Source organism: Electrona antarctica (genome assembly GCF_951216825.1).
Source record: "Electrona antarctica genome assembly, chromosome: 12".
Classification (NCBI taxonomy): Eukaryota; Metazoa; Chordata; class Actinopteri; order Myctophiformes; family Myctophidae; genus Electrona; species Electrona antarctica.
Window position 1 is genome coordinate 27,190,901 of NC_136793.1, and position 21,454 is coordinate 27,212,354.

Below are 21,454 nucleotides of genomic sequence, written 5' to 3' on the forward strand. Positions count from 1 at the left end.
TTATTTCAATGACCCCCACTTTGATATCCATTTAGGCCACAGACCCCATAGGCACGCACGCATGTGCATACCTACCGGTATATTATATGATTTTTATCTTTTGGATGCCAGCAGGGGCGCAGATAGCATTTTATAACTGGGGGGGACATATTTGGGGGCTATCCGCACGCGAGAAAAAAGTCTTGATTTTCCGCGTTTTTTTGCGGATTTCACGGCAAAACACTGCCAACATAGCAAAACGCATGCAGCCACGGTACAAGGCTTTTTTTTGGGGGGGGGGGGGGGGGGGATAATCCCCCCTCCTCATGAAACTGAGGGGGTCGAATCCCCCCCCCCCCCCGCCCCCCCCCCCCCCCCGCCCCCCCCCCCCCCCCTATCTACGCGCCTGGATGCCAGTCACTATAATATCCTCAGTGTTAATGTAACTCAGAGTGTGAAGGCTATACTAACAAGCCAATGGACCCTGTCCAAGTTCTATTTGGCACTATGATAAATTGGATGAATGAATGATGCATTTGGTTCCAAAATATCAATCATTTTGCTGGGGACCCCCCGGGACCCCCTCAAAGACCCCTAGTCACCACATGGGAACCAGTGGTACTAGAATGCTTCATCCAATACCTGCTAAAGGTGAATACAACCTCACATGAATAATATAATGTTTCAACCTGGGGATTGTTAAAGGCATCATTTTGGGATTGGTGTGACAGTTCTGCTTCATTTAAGATCAAATATAGTGGAGGGAAAATGGAGTTTATGAGAAACTGAACTGAACCCCATCACACATCAAGCATGTGGTTTATGTCATTATGTGACAATAAAGTTGATTCTGAAGCACACATGCTTTAACGGTTAGACCTGGTTATAACTTTAAATCTGGGAAAGCATCTGTGTAATTTTAGATGTTGTTATTGCGACTGCAGGTCACATTTACTATGAAATCATGCATTTCCTGTCAGTGTGTTGGTTGGTTGGTCATCCCAGGCAAGACTGCCCAGGACTCGTGACATCATCAGGGATGGAGATGTGGAGAGCCTGATGTCATAGTAAATGCGACCTGCTGTCGCAGTTACAATAAGCCCATATATAGAGATCCCTGATGTCATCAATATTGGCCAGCAACTCTATCTGACCTCAAACCCTTAGATCTCCATATATGGATATATGTCAGAACCTGTTTTGAAATTCCATATGTTGATCCCTCCCCATCCATCCTTCCTCTTCGATGTCTCCCTTTTGACTTATACCTGTCCATTCAAATTTCAAACTCTAGACAGGCCTGCCCTAAAGTTATTAGTGCAGCCGTGCCCGGCAGCCGGCGAAAACTAGAGTTCTCAACAGGCCCACCTGTCCATTCAAGCTCTAGACGGGCCTGCCCCAAAGTTATTAGTGCAGCCACGCCCGTCGGCCGGCGAAAACTAGAGTTCTCAACAGACCCGAAAATTAAGGCCCGACCCTGCCTGGGCCCTCAGCAAACCTGTACACTCAAGAGAATGTCCCCGCTACCACCCTTAGATCTTCATATACTGTATGGAGCTGACCTGTTCTGACATTCCATAATGCATGTTAATCTGACCTCATCAAACCCTGTACACTCAAGACGTGCTCCTTATATGGTCAGTACAGAATTCATTCCATGTTGATCTGACCCCCATTCCAAAGCGCCAGCGCTTGCCCAGCAGTCTTCTGTCAACGAGGCGGATGCGTGCTTCTCGCCCTTTAGGGCGAGGTCGCTTCTCGCCCTCAGGCGTCTTACTGGTGTAGCAACATGAAGGAAAAAGATCACACCCGTGTGAACTGAGTGGTGCAAGGTCTTATATAGTCTGATCAGCTATGTCAGTGACGTCACACACTAACCATAGTAACCATGCTCACTTTTGCACGGACACGTACACAGGTACACAAACATAGATACAGACAAAGCTGGTTGTTGGAGTGGTTTGCACCACTCAACAATTTTTGGTTGCTAACCATAGCAACCATGCTCGTTTTTTTGGTATGAACAAACACGGGTACACGGGTACACGGGTACAAAGCCAGTTGTTGGAGTGGTTTGCACCACTCAAAAATATATATATATTATTTTTTTAAAGTCTTTGATTAAATAATTACTCTAAAGGGACTTACGTTTTAAATGTTAATTTAAGAAGAAGATACTTATTGGTGCATGTAATTTGCAATAAAAAGCAGAAAACAGCAGTGTCAGCCTAAATAGTGAGAAAATTGAGTTTGGTTCAAATTCCTGATTTGACCCGGGTCAATCTAGAAACACGTGACATTTTTGTTCTTTTTGAAGTGTACTCAGTGAGGTGAACCAGTGAAGCTGCTCAGCAGCAAAGGTAAGCTTGATGTTCCCTGCTGCTGTACAGTACCAGGTGTGTATGTATTGTGTACAACCTTCCCTGTCTTTTCTCCACAATGAAAGGGGGATGAAAGTTGAAATTGGAATGTAGAGAGGAGGAAATTGTCAAATAGTTGTGTGATTATATGGCATAGACCACAGTTTCCTTGTTCTTTTGGGGCTGAACAGGTCTCCAGAGACAAAAGCAACCTTGTTTTACTTTTGTAATGAAGTCTGTTATCCCTTATTATAGGTCATAAAAGATAAATAGCGTGTCTTGGTCTGTGGGTTGGTGTTAACACAGATACCTCTGAAAACCATTCAACCTGACCATAGGAGACATTTTGGATCACACTAGGGAATGAAAGTGCTATGAGCATCAGTGTGATTGTCACAATGATAGAGGATTTATACAACTGACATTGCTGATGTGTTTCAGATGAATTTCAGAGGAATGTGGAGCGTCTTTTCCTCTTTTCCTGACACAGCAACAGTGACACCCGTACACTCTTCCAACACACAAAGTTGTCAACAGCACCTGCTGCTGGTCTCAACAATGTGTCATCATAAGCCTAATACATTCATTCACATACATAAACAATATGAAGTCCCTCTTCTGTTTATTTATTTTACGTTTATAACCCATTTTTACTTGGTGAAACGTCTACTTTCGTTTCCACAACAAGCTGCTACTGTACCAGACCAATCATTCCTAACCCCGGGCTATTCTTTCATGTAAACCTGGTATATCCACAGGGACAAATTATCCATTGGGCCAGTGGGGCCATGGCCCAGGGGCCCTTGGCTATCAGGGGTCCTTCGGGGAAATTGGACCGTGCGGTACTAGGTTTGACGCCCTGAAAGGGGCTCCTGGGGCACTTCATTGGCTGTTGATTTTGTTAAATTTAGGTTAAAAAGATGATAAAAACACGGAAAAACACGAAAATGTTGCGGGGCCCTGCAAATATTACCGGCCCAGGGGCCCTCGTGGGGGTTAATCCGTCCCTGTATATCCAACAAAGGCACTAGACGTGGAGTTGACTTGTTGCATTAAGGGAAAAACAAAACGAACCCTTTCCTGTTAGGGGGAGATTGGCAGTCCAAGGGAAAATTGTGTGAGTGTGTGCTCTTCTGGCTCTGCCCGTTTCAGCACAGTGAGCACAAGTACTGTGCATGTGAGTGTCCTACTCAGATTACACCCCCCCACCCCCACCACCACTACCCCAACATCCCTGTCTAAGCAGGAAAGGAAATAAATAAATTAGAGGCCAGGCTGAAATTTCCGTGTGACGACATCTGACTCAGCTATCTTCTCTGTGTACTGTGTGTGAGAGAGAAAGACACACACACACACACACACACACACACACACACACACACACACACACACACACACACACACACACACACACACACACACACACACACACACACACACACACACACACACACACAATAGAGAGACAGACAGACAGACAGACAGACAGACAGACAGACAGACAGACAGACAGACAGACAGACAGACAGACAGACAGACAGACAGACAGACAGACAGACAGACAGACAGACAGACAGACAGACAGACAGACAGACTGTCTGTCTGGCATGGCCTGTTGTAGCGCCGCCATGAGGCTGATTTGAAAACTGTCAAGTGGCATTTCTTCCTCAGCCTAGTGGGAATATGCATGCACAGTTTCACCGCAATCGGACGCTGCGTTGAGTAATTGTGGCAATTTGTACAAAACGGGTACAAAGCGGGCTACATCCAGGGAGTGTGTGTGCAAAATTTGACATCGACCGGGTTAACGGTGCCGGAGATTAGCTGTTCACAGACGGACGGACACACGGACACACACACGGGCGGACGGACGGAGTGCAAAACATACTCTCTCCCCATGCCTTCGGCCTGGTGGAGACAATTAATGAATGGGCTTCTTCTGTCGTATGTCCTTAGTAGGGGTGGGACGATATGGGTACCTCATGATATGATATATATCGCGATATTAGGCCCTCGATAACGATAATATCACGATATTCGATATATTGCGATATTTGCGATATATCGATATATTGTATGAAATTTCATCAACGATATATCACGATATCTGCAACTACAAAATACTTGGAACTGAAAAAACGCTATTTTCGTGCTCGGACACATGGAGGGACACACACATAGCTGTCTATAGTGGTTGCACCACTCAAACACTAAATGAATACACAATAAACTCCCCCTTTGCCTCATACCCTCATCATAATACCTCACAAACACCACCAACTGACCATTATCACTGGTGTCAGTGGACTTGTCCACTGCTGGGGAAATGCATTCTGCATTTTGTATTCCCACAAAGCTGTTTGGACAAATCACCATCCAGTAATTCAGTACTTCTGGTTGCTGTGGAATCTGAGAGTGGGATTTGCTTTATTCTAGCTGTCATTTCCTCTAGGGAGTTGGCATACAAAGTTATCCACATATCCGTGCAGTTAGAGGTAAAAACACTTTTTTTTAAACTGAGCACTCCTGCGAACTTTGGAAGCCAATCTTAGCCAATCAGGATGGAGTCTGAGAAATCTGAAAGACCCGTTTTGTTGAATCGCTCTAGAGAGACTGTGTACCAATTTGCGTGATGTTTGGACAACATCTGTAGGTGTACTGTCCAAAAACTTGTTTTGCACAAATCGGCCTCCTGGTGGCGCTATAACAGGCCCTTCTGGAAATTCTGGGGCAGAGGTTCATCGTTGGCATCCAGGGAGTGTGTGTGCAAAATTTGACATCGACCGGGTTAACGGTGCCAGAGATTAGCTGTTCACAGACGGACGGACGGACACACACACACACACACACACACGGACACACACACGGACACACGGACGGACGGACGGAGTGCAAAACATACTCTCTCCCCATGCCTTCGGCCTGGTGGAGACAATGAGGGTAGATAAGTGGCTGATCAATAGCAGATGGAAAGACCTCCCTGGCTCCTGACATTGCATATTGAACTGATCAATTGCTCTTCAACTGTACATTAGCGTCACAAGTCACAACACAACTGCACCGCATGCAGTCAGTCAGCACCGAATCACTGCTAGCACAGAACAGGTCTAGGACATCCTCTCTCTTAACTGCTAATTGAGAGATTATAAAGCTGCATCCAAAGAATGACTGTGACAGTGAGATTAAAAGGTAGAGATAAAATGGCAGGCGACAAGTGAAACAGAGGAGGCTGGGGGATATAGACAGAGAAAGGACAGGTCTCAGCGCAGACAAGGTTATCTGGCCATGTTCTCTCTGGAAATGACTGGGCTGTCTAAATGTCAACGCAGCCAGGAGTAACACAGATGTGTGCTGAATAAGATATGTAATCCTGCAGGAGGATATGGAGACAGGTAGAAGGGAGGGGAGCCATATCAAATCACACACACACACATACTGTATACAGTATGTACATATACATACTGTACATATATATGCACACACACGCACGCACACACACACAAAATATGTTGTTCCCACCCCCAATTCTCACTATTGTGTCATCCCTGATGATCTATTCTGCAGCAAAGCACTTAGCCTACAGACACACATGATCAAGACCACCCACTCCCCCGGCACTTTTACCCCATGTGCAGAAATGCCTGTTTTAGCAAGACTTTTTTCCCACAGCCATACAAGCTTTAAATAAGTAACCTGCTCTTAAATAGGCCTATCTCACAGCCCGTTTTTCACGCCCACTTCCGGTAAATAGTGGTGACTTTAACATGAGCATTTACACGTTTTTTTCTCTGGAGAATCTAAGTACATTTTCTAATGTAAAAATGTGACAGACCAATATTATTATGAAGCAAACAATATGGTAAATCAGCTCGAACAGATAGAACAAACCTTACCTTGAGAAAACAAAAGTTGTAGACTTCTTAAATTACCTCTGTTAACATGAAGCGTCTATGGAGTGACGTCACGCTATCACCACTAACCCCGAAAGGGGGCGTATTAAGGGGGGCGGGGAAATTCTGTGAGATAGGCTTATTACAAGAAGAATTCCAGTCTGTGGTGTGTGGAGTATCAATCCATGTCTTTGTCTCTGTTTGTGTGACCCCTGTAATTAAGTGTTCCTGTAAATTCTGTACTTTGTATAATTTTGTACAAGGAAGTTCCTCCTTGTATTAAAATAAACGATCTATACACGCACGCAACACACACACACACACACACACACACACACACACACACACACACACACACACTTAATGGCTCCATCATCACTCCACCACCCAGCTCTGTAACCTTGTAGTCATCCTTGACTTCATCTTCCAGCCCGAAACACTGCCTTCAACCCAAACTGTCACACACTATAGTATACTACTGCAGAAACACTCATGACTTCACATAAGGCATGATTACGGCATGCAATATCCTCCTGGCGCCACCACCAAAGTAACCACCACCTCAATAAACTGGCATGTACTCCACTGACAAAACACTGCCCGCCTACTCACCAAGCATACGCTCCAGGGACCACATCACACCAGTCCTCCATGACCTTTATATTACTGGATCCCTGCCAAATGCAGAATTAATTTCAAAATACTGCTCACCACTTACACGGGTAACCGGAAGGCTCACCCCAAAACACACTTGCCCCCATTTGTTTAAATTTGTTTTACAGGGGATAAAGTTTGAAATAAGTTTAGGATTAGGCATAGTTTTACTGAGGTTAAGATTCAAAATATGCTTAGGTTTTGGCACCGTTTCACTGAGGTTACGTTTAGGAATAAGGTTAGGTTTAGGCCTAGTTTCCATGAGGAGGAAGCCCAAAAAACCTTTGGTGAGGCTTTTAGGAGGGCCATTCGAGCCGCAAGCGGAGCCTGCAGAACCATTGCGGCTCAAGAATCCACCACTCCTGAATGAAGTGTCTGGTGCTGGGAGTCTGGTGCAACGCACAGGTCCTGGCTGCACCTGGTGAGAGCAGGAGTAGACCTGGTGAGACATAGCGAGGGCCCGGACAACCCACAGAGCCTAGTCCATCACTCCACATGCCAGAATTGTGCGTCCCAGTCCCGGCAGAGTAATAATAATAATAAAGCTTTATTTGTATAGCACCTTTTAAGAACCAGTCACAAAGTGCTTTAACAGAAAAACATATATAAAGACATAGCAAAGAGGCACACAATAGAATAAAATACATTTTTCAATAATGCACAAACAAACAACAACAGAAGAAACCAATACAAAAATCACATGGGTAAGGGGTTGAATGCAGCTTTGTAAAGTAAAGAGTAGTTCCGGAGCGGTTCCAACGGATTGTGTGGCCCTGGTCTTTCCCTAGTGGGTCTGATCGAGGGTAGCTACTGGGACGTAAGTCGGGACTTGATTACCCCGGCTGGGTCACCCGAGTATGATGTATGATGTTCGCGAGACCCGAAACCCCAATGACCTTGGGATACATCACTGAGGATACATCCCAGGTGCATCCATGGGATACATCACTGAGGATACGTCCCAGGTGCATCCATGCCATGTATTTTTGTTCCGTTATAAGTACAGTTTTGCGGTACTTGTACATCCCTGTATTATTTTCAATGTTTTATACTTTACTCCACTAGAATTTAGAAAACTTTAGTTACTTATTTGGATTATTATTATTACAAAACATATGAATTGCTATCCTGAGGAGTATGAAGTTTTGCCTATAGTGCTGTTCTTTAACTACTTAGCTACTTTGTTGACCGGTGTGCCCCAGGGGGACCAGTGTGTTGACCGGTGTGCCCCAGGGGGACCAGTGTGTTGACCGGTGTGCCCCAGGGGGACCAGTGTGTTGACCGGTGTGCCCCAGGGGGACCAGTGTGTTGACCGGTGTGCCCCAGGGGGACCAAAAATAGCCAATCTACAAACTGACAATGCGTCATCTGGTTCATCTGGTTACGATTGATGCCTGTGGGGTAAAAGACCTAGTTCATATTCCATGCATCATTTTGGGCACTGACATGCCTTGACTTAAATGAACTTTCTTATCTGCTGCACCTTCTGTACAGCAGCAAGAACCTCCTTATCAGCAGTCTCAGGAGGGGGAGAGATAAACAATATGTCTCGTGACTAATATATATTTGCAAAGAGCTCATCCTGTAAAATAGAATGGAGCTTGTTGCTGATGCATCAGGTGGCATGATCACATAGATTCAATTGCTTAATTAAGTTTTTTTTTTTTTAAATCTGCCATCATGATTATATAATTGAAACTGTGAGAATGTAAAAGTGCAATCCATGGTTTACCAGTCACAACAACACTAGTGCCTCTGTCAGCATTCATTCACTTTACATCACAAGTTTGACACCTCTGCTTTACATGATTGTCACCCTACATGGCTTTAAACCAACCATAGGACCACAATGGAAACACGTCCCAGGACTTTTTTGTGTTTTCCTTTCAGCCTGACTGACTGACTGTACCACATACTGTTTACATTTCTGACTAATTGTTTGAAACACTACATGTAAAGCAGAGACATGGTAAAAAAGATTAAGCAACCATAGCAGTATCAAATCACATATTATTGTGGAGAGTTGGCTTTTTATTAATTGAGAAATAAAATATACATGACCAAAGCCTGCGGCACAACTCTAGTCTATACCATCAAACACAGAATTTAGCTGGCTATGAATAAGATAGTATCTTTGAATTATGCTTTAAATCAATTATCATTTCTCTTGTCTCTTAATTTTGTGATCAACACATGAAGTAATTGATTATATTATATTCCCCTCTATTCCCCTGAAGTGATATGCGAGCCTCTTTCTTAATAGAATTATCACAATCATACATGCTAATTACTAGTACCTGAACCAATGACTATCTAATGAACATTACCCTTCATTTCAATTGCTTAACTGATGCATATACAAAATTATTTCAGACTGGTGTAAAAGTGTTCAAGCAAACCATTTCAAAGCGTGTTAAATAATATCTAACACCATGTCATTGTGGCTATTATTGTGGCTGTTAAGTACGTTTGTAACTCCCTGTGTGTGCATCGTTTATTTATTTTGGCGTGCAGTATCAACTCAACTGGTCACAAAAACATTCAACATTTGAAAGTGACATATACAATCGAAATTGACCTTATAAAATGTGTTGATGTGGTATCTTATGAGTTTATCACCTGTTGGCTGGGTAGAGTGTTCAAAACAATCTAAGGCAATGTTCACTACAGTATCATTAAAAACGCCAAAAACAATGTCCTAACTGCAACTTTATAAGAGCATTGTTAAAAATCCAGGTGGCGTGTTTGCTCATTTTATCAGAGGGACAACAACAGTCTCATAATTTGAAATTTGTAAAACAAATTAAATCTGCACTATGTAACTTTCCTGTTCTACGAGATGCGGAAGTGCTGACTTTTTTGTTTCACTAATAAAAAATGCCTGCTTGCTCTGGGGATAAATTGTGCAAAAATCATGTCAAACCAGCCACAGTATCTCAATAGAACAGCAGGAAGACCAAATACAACCACGCTGATTGTATAAGTTATATTGTATTAAAATATACTCACACAGATTGGACAAAATAAAAATGTGTTCACTAAAAGCAGCTTTAAATTAAAACATGACTGTACAAAAATAGGAAATGTGGTCTACTTTCTTCATGATAGGACAAGGATATTTGTCCTAAAATACGTCTGAAGGTAGTCTGAGGAGAAGAAGACAGAACAGAACAGAACAGAACAGAACAGAACAGAACAGAACAGAACACAGCAGGAGTGGTTGCAGGCAGCTTTAGGAGCTATGAGTAGTTTCTCTGGAGCATCCTTTTATACGTTATGGCCGATCACAGTTCAGGCATAGATTTGCTGGTAGCCAGTCCTCCGGCTGCTAGTCTTACAGGTGATCACACACACACTCAGCATTCCAAAGAACTGAAACAGAAGAGGGAGACGGTCATCAGGAACACACACACACACACACACACACACACACACACACACACACACACACACACACACACACACACACACACACACACACACACACACACACACACACACACACACACACACACACACACACACACACACACACACACACACACACACACACACACACACCACCACCACCACCACCCCCCCCCACACACACACACACACACACACACACACACACACACACACACACACACACACACACACACACACACACACACACACACACACACACACACACACACACACACACACACACACACACACACACACATACACACTATATGTGTACATACATATACTGTACATACAACAGTATACAAATCCCAATCACCATTCACCTTAAACACTACACATCAAAATGACATGAATTGTTTCCCTACTATGCTATATTGGGAAAACATGCTCCACCTTCAGGTGGCTGTGTGTGTAGCAGAGTGGCTCAGAGCCTCTGCCTAAAGGCCTCAAAAGTATAATATCTCCCCCAGTCCAGAGGGATATCCCTTTGGTCTAGTGGTTAAGATGTTGGACTTTCACGTGGCAGGCCCGAGTTCGAATCCCAGGCGTTACAGCTGCAGCCAGTGGCATGCATACTGAAAATGTGTCTCTAAGGATGCAAAATTATTTGCACCCTTATTTACATAAGGGTGACACAATGAAAAAACAGTGGATGCTTCAGTCCTCAGACCATTATCAGCACTATTTCCTGTCCCATGTTGGCTTTAAATAGTTACCAGTACCAGCCTATTGGTAGTAGCCAAAGGAAATTAAGCTGACTAGAGGCAGAGGGCGCCATCAATCAGCACATTAACAATGTGGTGGTCAAGAGGCCTACAAAATATAGAGTTTGCATGTTCTCCCCGTGTCCCCTAGCCTCACAAAAAACATGCAGTAATCCTGGTCTCTAAACTGCCTCCACCTGGCCAGCCGGGACGCCTGATGGAGGGGAAAGGAACTCGTCGGAATAACGTGTTCCTTCCACGCGCTACGTCCGGCCGGGGAAACCCCCCCCGTCAGGTGAAAAGAAGCAGCTTGGACTCCTCATGCATAGAAGGAAGTATGAGGTAAGTCTGCTGCCCACACCCCCCCAGGTTGGCAGAGGAAGTGTAGCGCCCAGGATTACATTAGATAATTGACACTGGGTGAAAAAAATGGGTTGCAAAATCGTGGGATAAAGATTTAAGAAAATAAAAGAGGCCTACAAAATATAAATGCTATACAACTTATATATTACCATACTGAAATAAACATAATTAACAATACATTTGGAATCAATCCAGCATTGACATATCTACTGGGAAGAAATTACATTTTCAGTCACAATCGCTAGACTATTGTAACTAGCAAATCCTCACAGATACACATGTACAGTAGCAACTAGCAAGTTGGGAGTCTTTACCTTGATAATGGCAAAGCCCAAGATGACCAACAAGGCATAACTCAACACACCCTGAAGGAGAAGCTCCAACGCTGGCTCACAACCCTGAAACACACACACACACACACACACACACACACACACACACACACACACACACACACACACACACACACACACACACACACACACACACACACACACACACACACACACACACACACACACACACACACACACACACACACACACACACACACACACACACACACACACACACACACACACATTTAGAGGTGTAAATATTGATTATAACCATACAGGTTGCAGTCCAGTACTTCTGTGTCCGGATAGTTCAGTTGGTAGAGCACTTTCAACAACAATGTTCTGGGTTCAATCATGGTCACTGCCAACTCAGCGTATGAGTAGCATGCACAGCTATGGTAGCTAAGACTTGCAGTAAGTACTGGTAGCTGAAGGAAGGAAGGTTGAGCTCCACCTCAGCAATCCCTGGTGGTCTAGCTTCTAGCCACTAGAAGCTAGACCACCTATCCACTTAGACCCCCTTGTTCTCGGGCGATACCATTACCAACAATAAGTCACTCCAAACTACTTACTCACTGCAATGAATGTGGCTTATTACTGGAGTACGGGCAGCCCCATACCATGACCTAGTTCCACAGTGGTTCCTAAATATCCAATATTATAAGGTATTTCGAGTACACCGACAGTGAAAACAGGTGTGAAGGAGGATAGAGACACGCACACATGTGCGCACACACACACACACACGCAGAGCCGGATTTACCTTGCTGAGGGCCCCCGGGCTGGAGCAAATTTGAGGGCCCCCCTTGGGGCGCGCGGCGTAGCCGTGCGTCCCTCGATTTGGCCGAGCGGCGCAGCCGCGAGGCCGAAAAAATTTTGGGCTATTTTGTTTTCATTTTGGGGTACCCAGGCCCCTAAAAAGAGAGGCAGGCAGGCAGAAGCTCTCAATGGTTTAACCATAATACAACTAAATACAATAACAATACACACATTTCACTTGAAATGGGGCCCCCGGGCTTCAGCCCACCCTAGCCCAACGGTAAGTCCGGCTCTGCACACACGCACACACATTTTTGGGTTGGTCGTACTCGTAATTAAATATTCCATTTTTATGTTGATTATATTCAGAAAAAATGCACATAAAGTGCACAAAGACCCACACACCGTCTGCACTTGCAATATGAACACTTTATTAGGCAACATTTCGGTTCTTCAGGCATCTGCTGAATAATATATATTCAGCAGATGCCTGAAGAAGGTCTTTGACCGAAACAGTGTACATACATTGAATACATTGAGTGCTGCCTCGCACCCGTCTCAGAGCCTATCAGGTATGCATAAGACTTTGTTGCCTATGTTGATTATATAAAACAAAAAATATATCATTTCAAAAGCTTTTCAAAAGAAGATAAAACATCCATACAACATAATAAAACGTGAGCTTAATTCATCACGTATTTTTCTAAGTTTGGGTTCAAAGTTGATCTTTTGGATCTCAAACTTAAAGGTTTGGGAACCCCTGCACTGCAGCCTCATTATAGATAAGTCCAAACAGAGGAGAGTAGACCATACCTGTACATTGAGGAGCTGTGGTTGATCAAGCCTTCCTGTGCACTCGGACGTGTTGTTCTTACAGCAGGACAGAGGCACTGTGTTGTTGTGGTTGGTAAACCATGGAGTGGCAGTCCAGTTGCTGTAGTTGTTAACACCACAGCACTGCAACTGTACATTGACAGAGAAGACTCTTACTGCCCATTGTATAAACCAAACCTACATTGTAAATTGTAAGACATTTTAGAGTAGACTGAAGAATACTGAGGGAGGAAAAGGAGAGGAACCGAGAAAGAGAGAGAGCGAGAGAGCAGCTTAAAAGAAAGCAAGAGGAGAGAGGAAATAAATAATAAATAATAAGCAGTATAGATACAGTAGTATAGACATTATCTTACCTGAGTCTGTAGTACATCCACAGTTTTGGATGCAGGGTTCTGACCATCATACTGCCTGAACACAACACTCATAGAGCGCTCCAGGTCTCCCCCTATCTGGATCACATACAAAACAAGAACACAATTTTACAAAATGTACAGTAAAAAATGTGTTATCTCTGTGTAAAAATGGGTCCCTTATAGGTCCATTTATGTATTTACCAAGTTAATTTGCACTGAGGATTGTATGATCTAATGTTAGTGAGTTGCCATGATATAACATCAGAATAATATAATGCTTTGGTTCATAATATTATGGGACATTGGAGCCTAGCAACTGTAGACGATGAATACTTTGGGGGAACAAATAAATGAAAGAAGACACTGGTGTTATAGTAATGAAAATATTAGTGCCTACCTGGTGTACTAATAACACGGTCTAATATTTAATAATGCCGTGTAGTGAAATATTAATATATAATAATAATACTAATAATAATAATAATAATAATAATATCAAAGGTTAGATTGCATTACCTATTTTAATGTCCAAGAGTTTCAGGAAAGAAAATAAGGAAAGCATAGATGTTTGGATGGATTGATGGATGGATGGATTGTGTGACACAGAATTATGTCTGTGACTCACCCTGTTTTGGTAGATGAACCCAAATACCAAAGCTGCAACTTCAGCTGCAAAGATCACCAGGATGACCAACAGGAACTGGAATACAGAGAAAGAGAAAGAAAGAGACAGCGAGACTGATGGGTAGCACTTACTGCCATTGGGGAGAACACCAACTGCAACTTCTTGCAACAAAACAGTGCAACTTCTTGCTACTACAATGCAACTTCTTGCTACTACCATTGTGGATAATGGTTACAAGTAGTTGCAAGTATAGTTTCATGTTGCAAAGAGTTGCATTGGTGTGGACTGGCCTTTAGAGCACTAGTAGCCTCTGTCTTAATCACTTAAGCCCTAATAAACTTCACTGTACGACAAACAGCAAAACAAATGCCAATCTACAAGCTCACATGTGTTGTGAGCTTGTAGATATGCGATGTTCTAAATTAGACAATTGTGAAAATGTTGAATTATCTTTGAAAAGATACACCATAACCCACCAAATAGGGATGCCTTGAAGTTGAAAGTGGGTTTAACCATAATGAATACATACAACTAGTAAAATCACACAATTAGATATATCAGATGGATTGTTTACTGTCTCTTCCCCAACATGGTGACCATACTTCCTGTGTGAAACATCTCCCTCGCCTCCTCGACCTACATAAACACTGTTATGTACAGTATGCAGGCATGCACGTACGCTTCCAATATCACCACAGGATAGAATCAGTTGGAGCCATAACCCAAAACATACCACAACAAATGGCACCGTTATAACTGAATTAATTCATCCTAATAGTTTAAAAAGTAGAAAATAGGGCTTAAGTGGTTAATCAGACTAAGCAATTTAGTCGACGATAAAATAAATAATCTATTTGATTTCTTTGGCGTTATTTGTTGATGGATACAAAAATAAAAATGTATGTAAAATGTGATTCAAGATGATTTGATTAATTGAAAAATTAATCGACAGAATAATCGCTAAGAAAATAATCCATAGTTGCAGCCCTACAGATGCATGAAGGTACATTCTCTTTCACTCTCTCGCACCACACTTACAAAGCTGAGACCGACTTTGGACTCTCGGACAGTGGCACAGCATCCCACCAGGCCAATAATAAACATCACCGCACCGGCCACGATAATGATAATGGCTGGGATCAGTGTATACTTGTCCTCCAGGAAGTCATTGAAGCTGCTGTAGCTCTGAATTACATAAGAACCCACATAGACCAGAGCACCTCCAGCAGCCTAAAGAGAAAAACAGCAAGAGAATACATGAGGTGATTACTATCTGCCAACCCTATTATGTGAGCGTCACGCAAGGATAAGCATGTGTGTACAATGGCTCATACTACCACCTCATTCACTCATTTAAACAAACGATATGCTCAATGCTCACATTTTTATCTACATGCCATTCTGTACCAATCAGTAAACAGTATAGGCTACAATATATCAATATATGGCTGTGTATTCTGTATGTGGAAAGGCCCTTTGGTCTGCTGCGCGATGAGAGAAATTCCTGTTCTTTTTGAAGTTTGGATGGAGTGCAAAACTAATTCAAACAAACTAATTCCTTGGTATGCTGCATAATTCAATGGCGGCAAGTGAGTTTAATGATTCTGGCAGTCAGGGATTAATCTAATCACTGTGTAAACACCGATTAGAAAAGGTCAACCTCATTTACCACAATAAATCTGATTATAAATAAGATGAAAATATTAAAGTTTTTATAAACATTTGCAAAAACAGCATTTCAGCAATGAAAGGGATTCGTGACAGCTGTATTGGTTTATCTGATTTGTTGTGAATGATTTTGTTTAAGTTTATACCATGTTGGTATGTATTTATTGACGTCATGCTGAAAGACAAGGGGTAGGGTTATAAATGTTTTATACTTCTCCCTAATCCATTTTGAACGTGTGAAGACAATAGGAAAGTATAATACTTCGTGGCCAGTGAGGCTTGTTTTTTGTTTTGTGATTACTATTGTTTGTTTTATATTGCACTTATTTTAATTCTTTGACTTTGTTGTTTAATTTTAACATAACGTTTTTCATTAATTCATTCATTAATTCATTCATCCTATATTTGACAGTCACACATCATTCCGAAACGGGGGTAGAAAGAGAGCGACAGAGAGAACGATTAAACGAATTGCATTTCCTAAGTCAGTGGAAAACAACCATTTAGTCAAACACATTCACACACAGCAGAATCCTTAGATAAAGTAGCCATAAATAGGCACTAAATCAAACACATAGTCTGACATGCAATCAATAGGCCAACTTTTTTAACACAAGTTACAATTTACAAACTGACTACTGACTTACATAAAAGCTGACCTTCTCCCACTGTTTCCTGACTCTGACCAAAGAGTCAGGAAACTCAGGAATGTTCAAACGTGTGTTTTTTTCTTTGCAACATTTCAACTCTCAAGTATGGAGACAACTGCATAAATCAGGTCACTAAAATGAAAGTTTTACAAGAGCGCAATTACATTATTTTTGAGCGGTGCCTCTGCTCCATTGCGGAGCAGAGGCACCGCCCTATGTAGTATGTATGTATGTATGTATGTGTACGTGCCCCCTTACGTAACGTCCCAGCACGGAAAGCTGCAACACGATAACTCTGTAATTTCTCGACCGTTTTGAACACAAGAAGGCTCGCCAGGACCGGGCAACCCCCCGTGCGCGTTCCTGGGGGTCTGGATGTTGCGGGGACCCCCCGGGGACCCCACACGGTAACTCTGTCATTTCTCGACCGTTTCGGACGCAGGGCGGCTCGCTGGGCGCGTTCCTGGGGGTCTGGATGTTGCGAGGACCCCCCAAGGATGGTACAGTTGCACCGCTCACTTCACACAGGTGTGATTTTTAGGTTCATTTAGATATCAACCAATGATGGTTTGAACTTTTACTGGCTTTATCTGTGATTTAGAAATCACGAGGTAAAGGGTGATGGGTCAATTTTATCATGAGATGATGTGACCTTTTTGGAACTCATCATGACTGTTGAGTGAAACACAATGAGATATTTGTGGTCTTTTTTGTCTAGATGAAGTAAAACCGCAAGACATATAGTACAGAGCTGTCTTGCTGTGAGTAGGAAGAGAGATCTTTGTTAATCCTGCAGGCGAAATTCAGTTTCAGCTTCACCCATCTGATGGCTGACCAGATGGTCATGATTAGCACTCGAGGGGGTGCCAATAAACATATGCATGTTTATTAATGCATATCGATGGATGGCAGCAGAATCACTGCACAGTAGGCAAGTCATTTCCCCCATATGCCTTTTCTTAGTATATAATTAGAAGATGATTGATATATTATAAAATAGCATGGGATGGGAGCATTTCTTCCTATCAAACTTGTAAAGTATTGTTAATTAGTCTTTCCTGTAAGGATACGCAGCGCTTGCCTTTGCAAAGGCAAAGGGCTGAACCGTTTTGTGTGTGTGTGTGTGTGTGTGTGTGTGTGTGTGTGTGTGTGTGTGTGTGTGTGTGTGTGTGACTGTGTGTGTGTGCGCGCGTGCGCGCGTGCATGCACGCGCATGCAGTCACTTGTCTTTTCCATTGAATTCACTTTCTAGCCCACTCAACCGCATGACTCATTTCTTTTAATCATTCCATAGTCACGGGATCCCTCTGGCGTAGTCACCCTATCCCCCTCCTGCTTTACCCTACCCTTACCCCTAATCTTTCCAAGTACTCTGATCACGCTAGAAACCAAAGAGTGGGGCTTACAAATATATGGAGTTCCGTCCATTATACAGTACACCACACAGATTTTCTGGAATGCTCTGAAGCAGTGATTTCTAAACTATGTGTATGCACCACCAGTGTTCAAGATGTGTTAGCAAGTCTGCTTAAGTTCTGGCACGTCCCTAACATGATGAAAGCACAGTACTAATTCCACCGTGTAATATTTTTGTACCAGATATGTTTTTTTCAGAAAGCATTTTTCAGGCTTTCCATAGTTCTGTCTCTCCATGTCATAATTTCCCCCTCTAACAGCAAAATCAGACTGCAAGGCAGCATATATCATTTGAGAAACATGATTTGCCAGGAATGCAACATGGGGGACATGAATATTTTGGGAAATTATCTGTGGAAAGGTGAGAAAATTCGTAGGGAAAATAAGCCATTCACCTTTTGGGGTTCTTGTTGCTGTCTACAATACAGCAACATTCAGCCTCAGTTCTAAATGGGACTAAATCCTTGGGATTCACTTCACATCCCTTTTGAAAAACCTGGCCCAAGATGAACAATAACAGATATTAAATACTGATAGATGGGCTGTCCGTCATGGACAAGCTATACATTCAATGTGCCACATTAACACCTATTCTTTCAACTGATGTTACCACCTATGAGAGAGGGAGAGAAATAGAGAAACTGAAACCACCACTATGTTTTCCCCTCTCAGACAGTTTTTACAACCCTGTAATTACATTATGGTTCACCCTGAGACATAATGCATCATGTCCTGTCACAGCAGCACACTAGCACAGTGAGCACACAACTTCAGACAGCTGCTCTCTCCCTCTCTCTAAGGTTGTAACATCATTTTCAGTTTTTCAGTTGAATGAATAGGTGTTATAGAAGCTTTGATCTTGACATGGTCTTCTGAGTAGGCCTGCCTGCCGGCCGCTAGCACCATGGGTGACTAATCCCACTTCACATTATATGTACACAGCAGCACCAGCATGTAAGAAGATTAAAATACTACAAAATGCCCCTAGTTTCAGTTCCACTCAAGTCTTTTTGAATGACTCAGAGCTAAACTAGTCTAGAGGTTAGCAATAGTCATGTGTCCCAATATGTAATCAGAAAAGATAATATTGACTGGAGTCACAGGACCAAAATTAAGGAACTCCCATTACAAAAAAAGAAAAGAAAAATAGGAAAAAGAAAAGAAAATAAGCAAGGTAAGGTTTGTTTAGCGAATATCATTCTGTAGCCCTACATCCTGTTCACAAATCAAAGAAACAGGAAGCAGCCCAAGTATCTGGTTCTTGATTCTTAAAGAAGAGAACCATGTTAGGTGACTTCTAAACATTATTCAAATATTTTGCCTTTTATTATTAAATACATAAATGAAAGAATATTTTGTTTCAACGACTTGTGTTATTAAAAACCAAGATATGAAAGTAAAAGTCAGAATCGATAAAATACTGTTGACTGACTCTTGTCTTGATCCAAGGCTAGGAAACATTGATTACATCAACGACTACCCTCAGGTGGCTATGAACAGTAGCCCAACAGATAAGATACATTTGAGCAAACTGAGTATAGGCTAAGCCTGCCCTACAACATCAAAATTATGATATAGGGGTAAATAATATCAAAACGTCAACTTACCCAAAATATCAAACTTATCAGCAGGAGAACCGACTTCGAAGTTATAACTCCGCAATCCATGTTGGCTGACTCGTCTCTTGCTCTGATGAAATGGGTAATGAGCTGTACACTGGCGCTGCGACGTCGCGTTGTGTTGTTATGATTATCACAAGTAAGTTTCTTCTGACTGCAGCAGTGCTTCAGTGGGTCTGGTTTGGTTTCTGCTTACAGCATACCCACCACAGTGGTCACATGATGTTCCAAGACCCATGTTCATGTTGTTCACACCCACCTGCCGATGCATGAACGCTTCACTAGTTCACTTGACACCACTCGGTATTAACTGTACGCTGTTGCGCTAACACAACAGTCTACCAGGACAGCAAAACGAATTAATTAAATTACTCATAACTATTTTTTTTAATAAATAGGCCTTATATAATATAGGCTAATATAATTTATAATACATATACATAAAATCCGGTAGAGCACTTACGGACATTCCCATGTTTTTCATCAATTCTGGTAAACACATGAAACTCAAAACCCATACCCAAACAAGGGTTGTCCTGTCCGCGCGCACTCTTCAGTTGCTCGCGAACCTGCGCGCACAAAGCGCACGCAGGCAGAGAGAGAGAGAGATAGAGAGAGAGAGAGAGGAATTGGGGCGAGTCGTCTGGTATTCTATGGATGTATGTATAACTATCTGTCTATCTCTTTTTAGAGTTTCACAAGATTACTGAAAAGGTTATTGTAACAGCTCTGTTTACACATTTATTTATTTTTAATTTTTATTCTTATTTATATTCAATATTAATTTATACATACATTGTTTTATCTCGACTTGATTGTCTTGTTCGACTTTTGCTTGGGCAATGTAAACGTATATTTGAAAACGTGTTTTCTCATGCCAATAAAGCTCCTTTGAATTGAATTGAAATTTGAATTGAGAGAAAAACTCCCATATCTGTTGGGTGAAGTAGGCTGCAATGATTTGTGAAAAAGAGATTTGTGAGCTTTGTGACAGGAGAAGGAATACAAACCATTGTGTTTATCAAAAGTATAAAGCATAACGTCTCCTATGTATATTGTATAACTATCTCTGACAGAAAATGCACAATCTTTTTATAGTTTCACAAGATAGTATTACCCAAAGTATTAATGTAACACAGCTCTGTTTACAACTTTATTTAATTCCATATCCAATATTTATTTGAAAATACATTGTTTTATTTTGATTGTCTTGTTCCACTTCTGCTTTGGCAATGTAAACGTATACGTTCTCAATTCTCATGCCAATAAAGCTCAATTGAATTGAATTGAATTAAATTGAATTGAATTGAATTGAATTGAATTGAATTGAATTGAATTGAATTGAATTGAATTGAATTGAATTGAATTGAATTGAATTGAATTGAATTGAGAGAGAGAGAGAGAGAGAGAGAGAGAGAGAGAGAGAGAGAGAGAGAGAGAGAGAGAGAGAGAGAGGACACCACCCTACAGCCAAGGCCCCCCTGCTCCACCCGGAGGCCATGCCAGCACACCACAGGCAGGCCCACCCCCCCTCATGCCCACCACATACACATACCCACCACCATCCACGCACATGCAAGCACCACCAACCACACCCCAATACACTTATGCCCAAGCTCTGAAAACAACCATTCCCAGCCCCACACATGGAAGAATCACACCCTATGAGCACAACATGCATAATGAGTTCATCAACATGCTCAGTGAGCTTTACACCAACTGGTTCCAGTCCAAAACTACTAGTGGAATATAATTCCAAAATGGATTACAAACCGTATAGACTCAGCGA

The 21,454-nt window shown here is 42.3% G+C and overlaps 2 protein-coding genes across 2 annotated transcripts in view; both read right to left on the reverse strand.

Annotated features, from left to right (window-relative positions):
* Positions 1-6,248, reverse strand: part of mapk4 (mitogen-activated protein kinase 4) — a 52,845-nt gene extending 46,597 nt beyond the window's left edge. The window contains exon 1 of the mRNA XM_079515192.1: positions 6,233-6,248. The gene's annotated coding sequence lies outside the window, so the exon portion shown is untranslated. The remainder of the gene's footprint in view (positions 1-6,232) is intronic.
* Positions 6,249-9,912: 3,664 nt separating this feature from the next.
* On the reverse strand, positions 9,913-20,140 carry tspan36 (tetraspanin 36). Its single transcript, XM_079515430.1, has 7 exons — positions 19,654-20,140; positions 15,351-15,542; positions 14,313-14,387; positions 13,688-13,783; positions 13,314-13,463; positions 11,718-11,801; positions 9,913-10,255 (listed from the first exon to the last, which is right to left on the reverse strand). The coding sequence occupies exons 1-7, from the start codon at positions 19,711-19,713 to the stop codon at positions 10,175-10,177; spliced, it is 738 nt and encodes a 245-aa protein (XP_079371556.1). The 5' UTR covers positions 19,714-20,140; the 3' UTR covers positions 9,913-10,174.
* Between the last annotated feature and the right edge of the window lie 1,314 nt (positions 20,141-21,454).

Excerpts from the sequence above, each read along its gene's own strand:
- tspan36 (XM_079515430.1), bottom strand. The coding sequence starts at position 19,713 with ATGGATTGCGGAGTTATAACTTCGAAGTCGGTTCTCCTGCTGATAAGT. Across the intron at positions 14,388-15,350 it reads CCAAAGTCGGTCTCAGCTTT|TTCCTGTTGGTCATCCTGGT; the intron begins GTAAGTGTGGTG and ends TCTGTATTCCAG. Across the intron at positions 13,784-14,312 it reads GGTTCATCTACCAAAACAGG|ATAGGGGGAGACCTGGAGCG; the intron begins GTGAGTCACAGA and ends TATGTGATCCAG.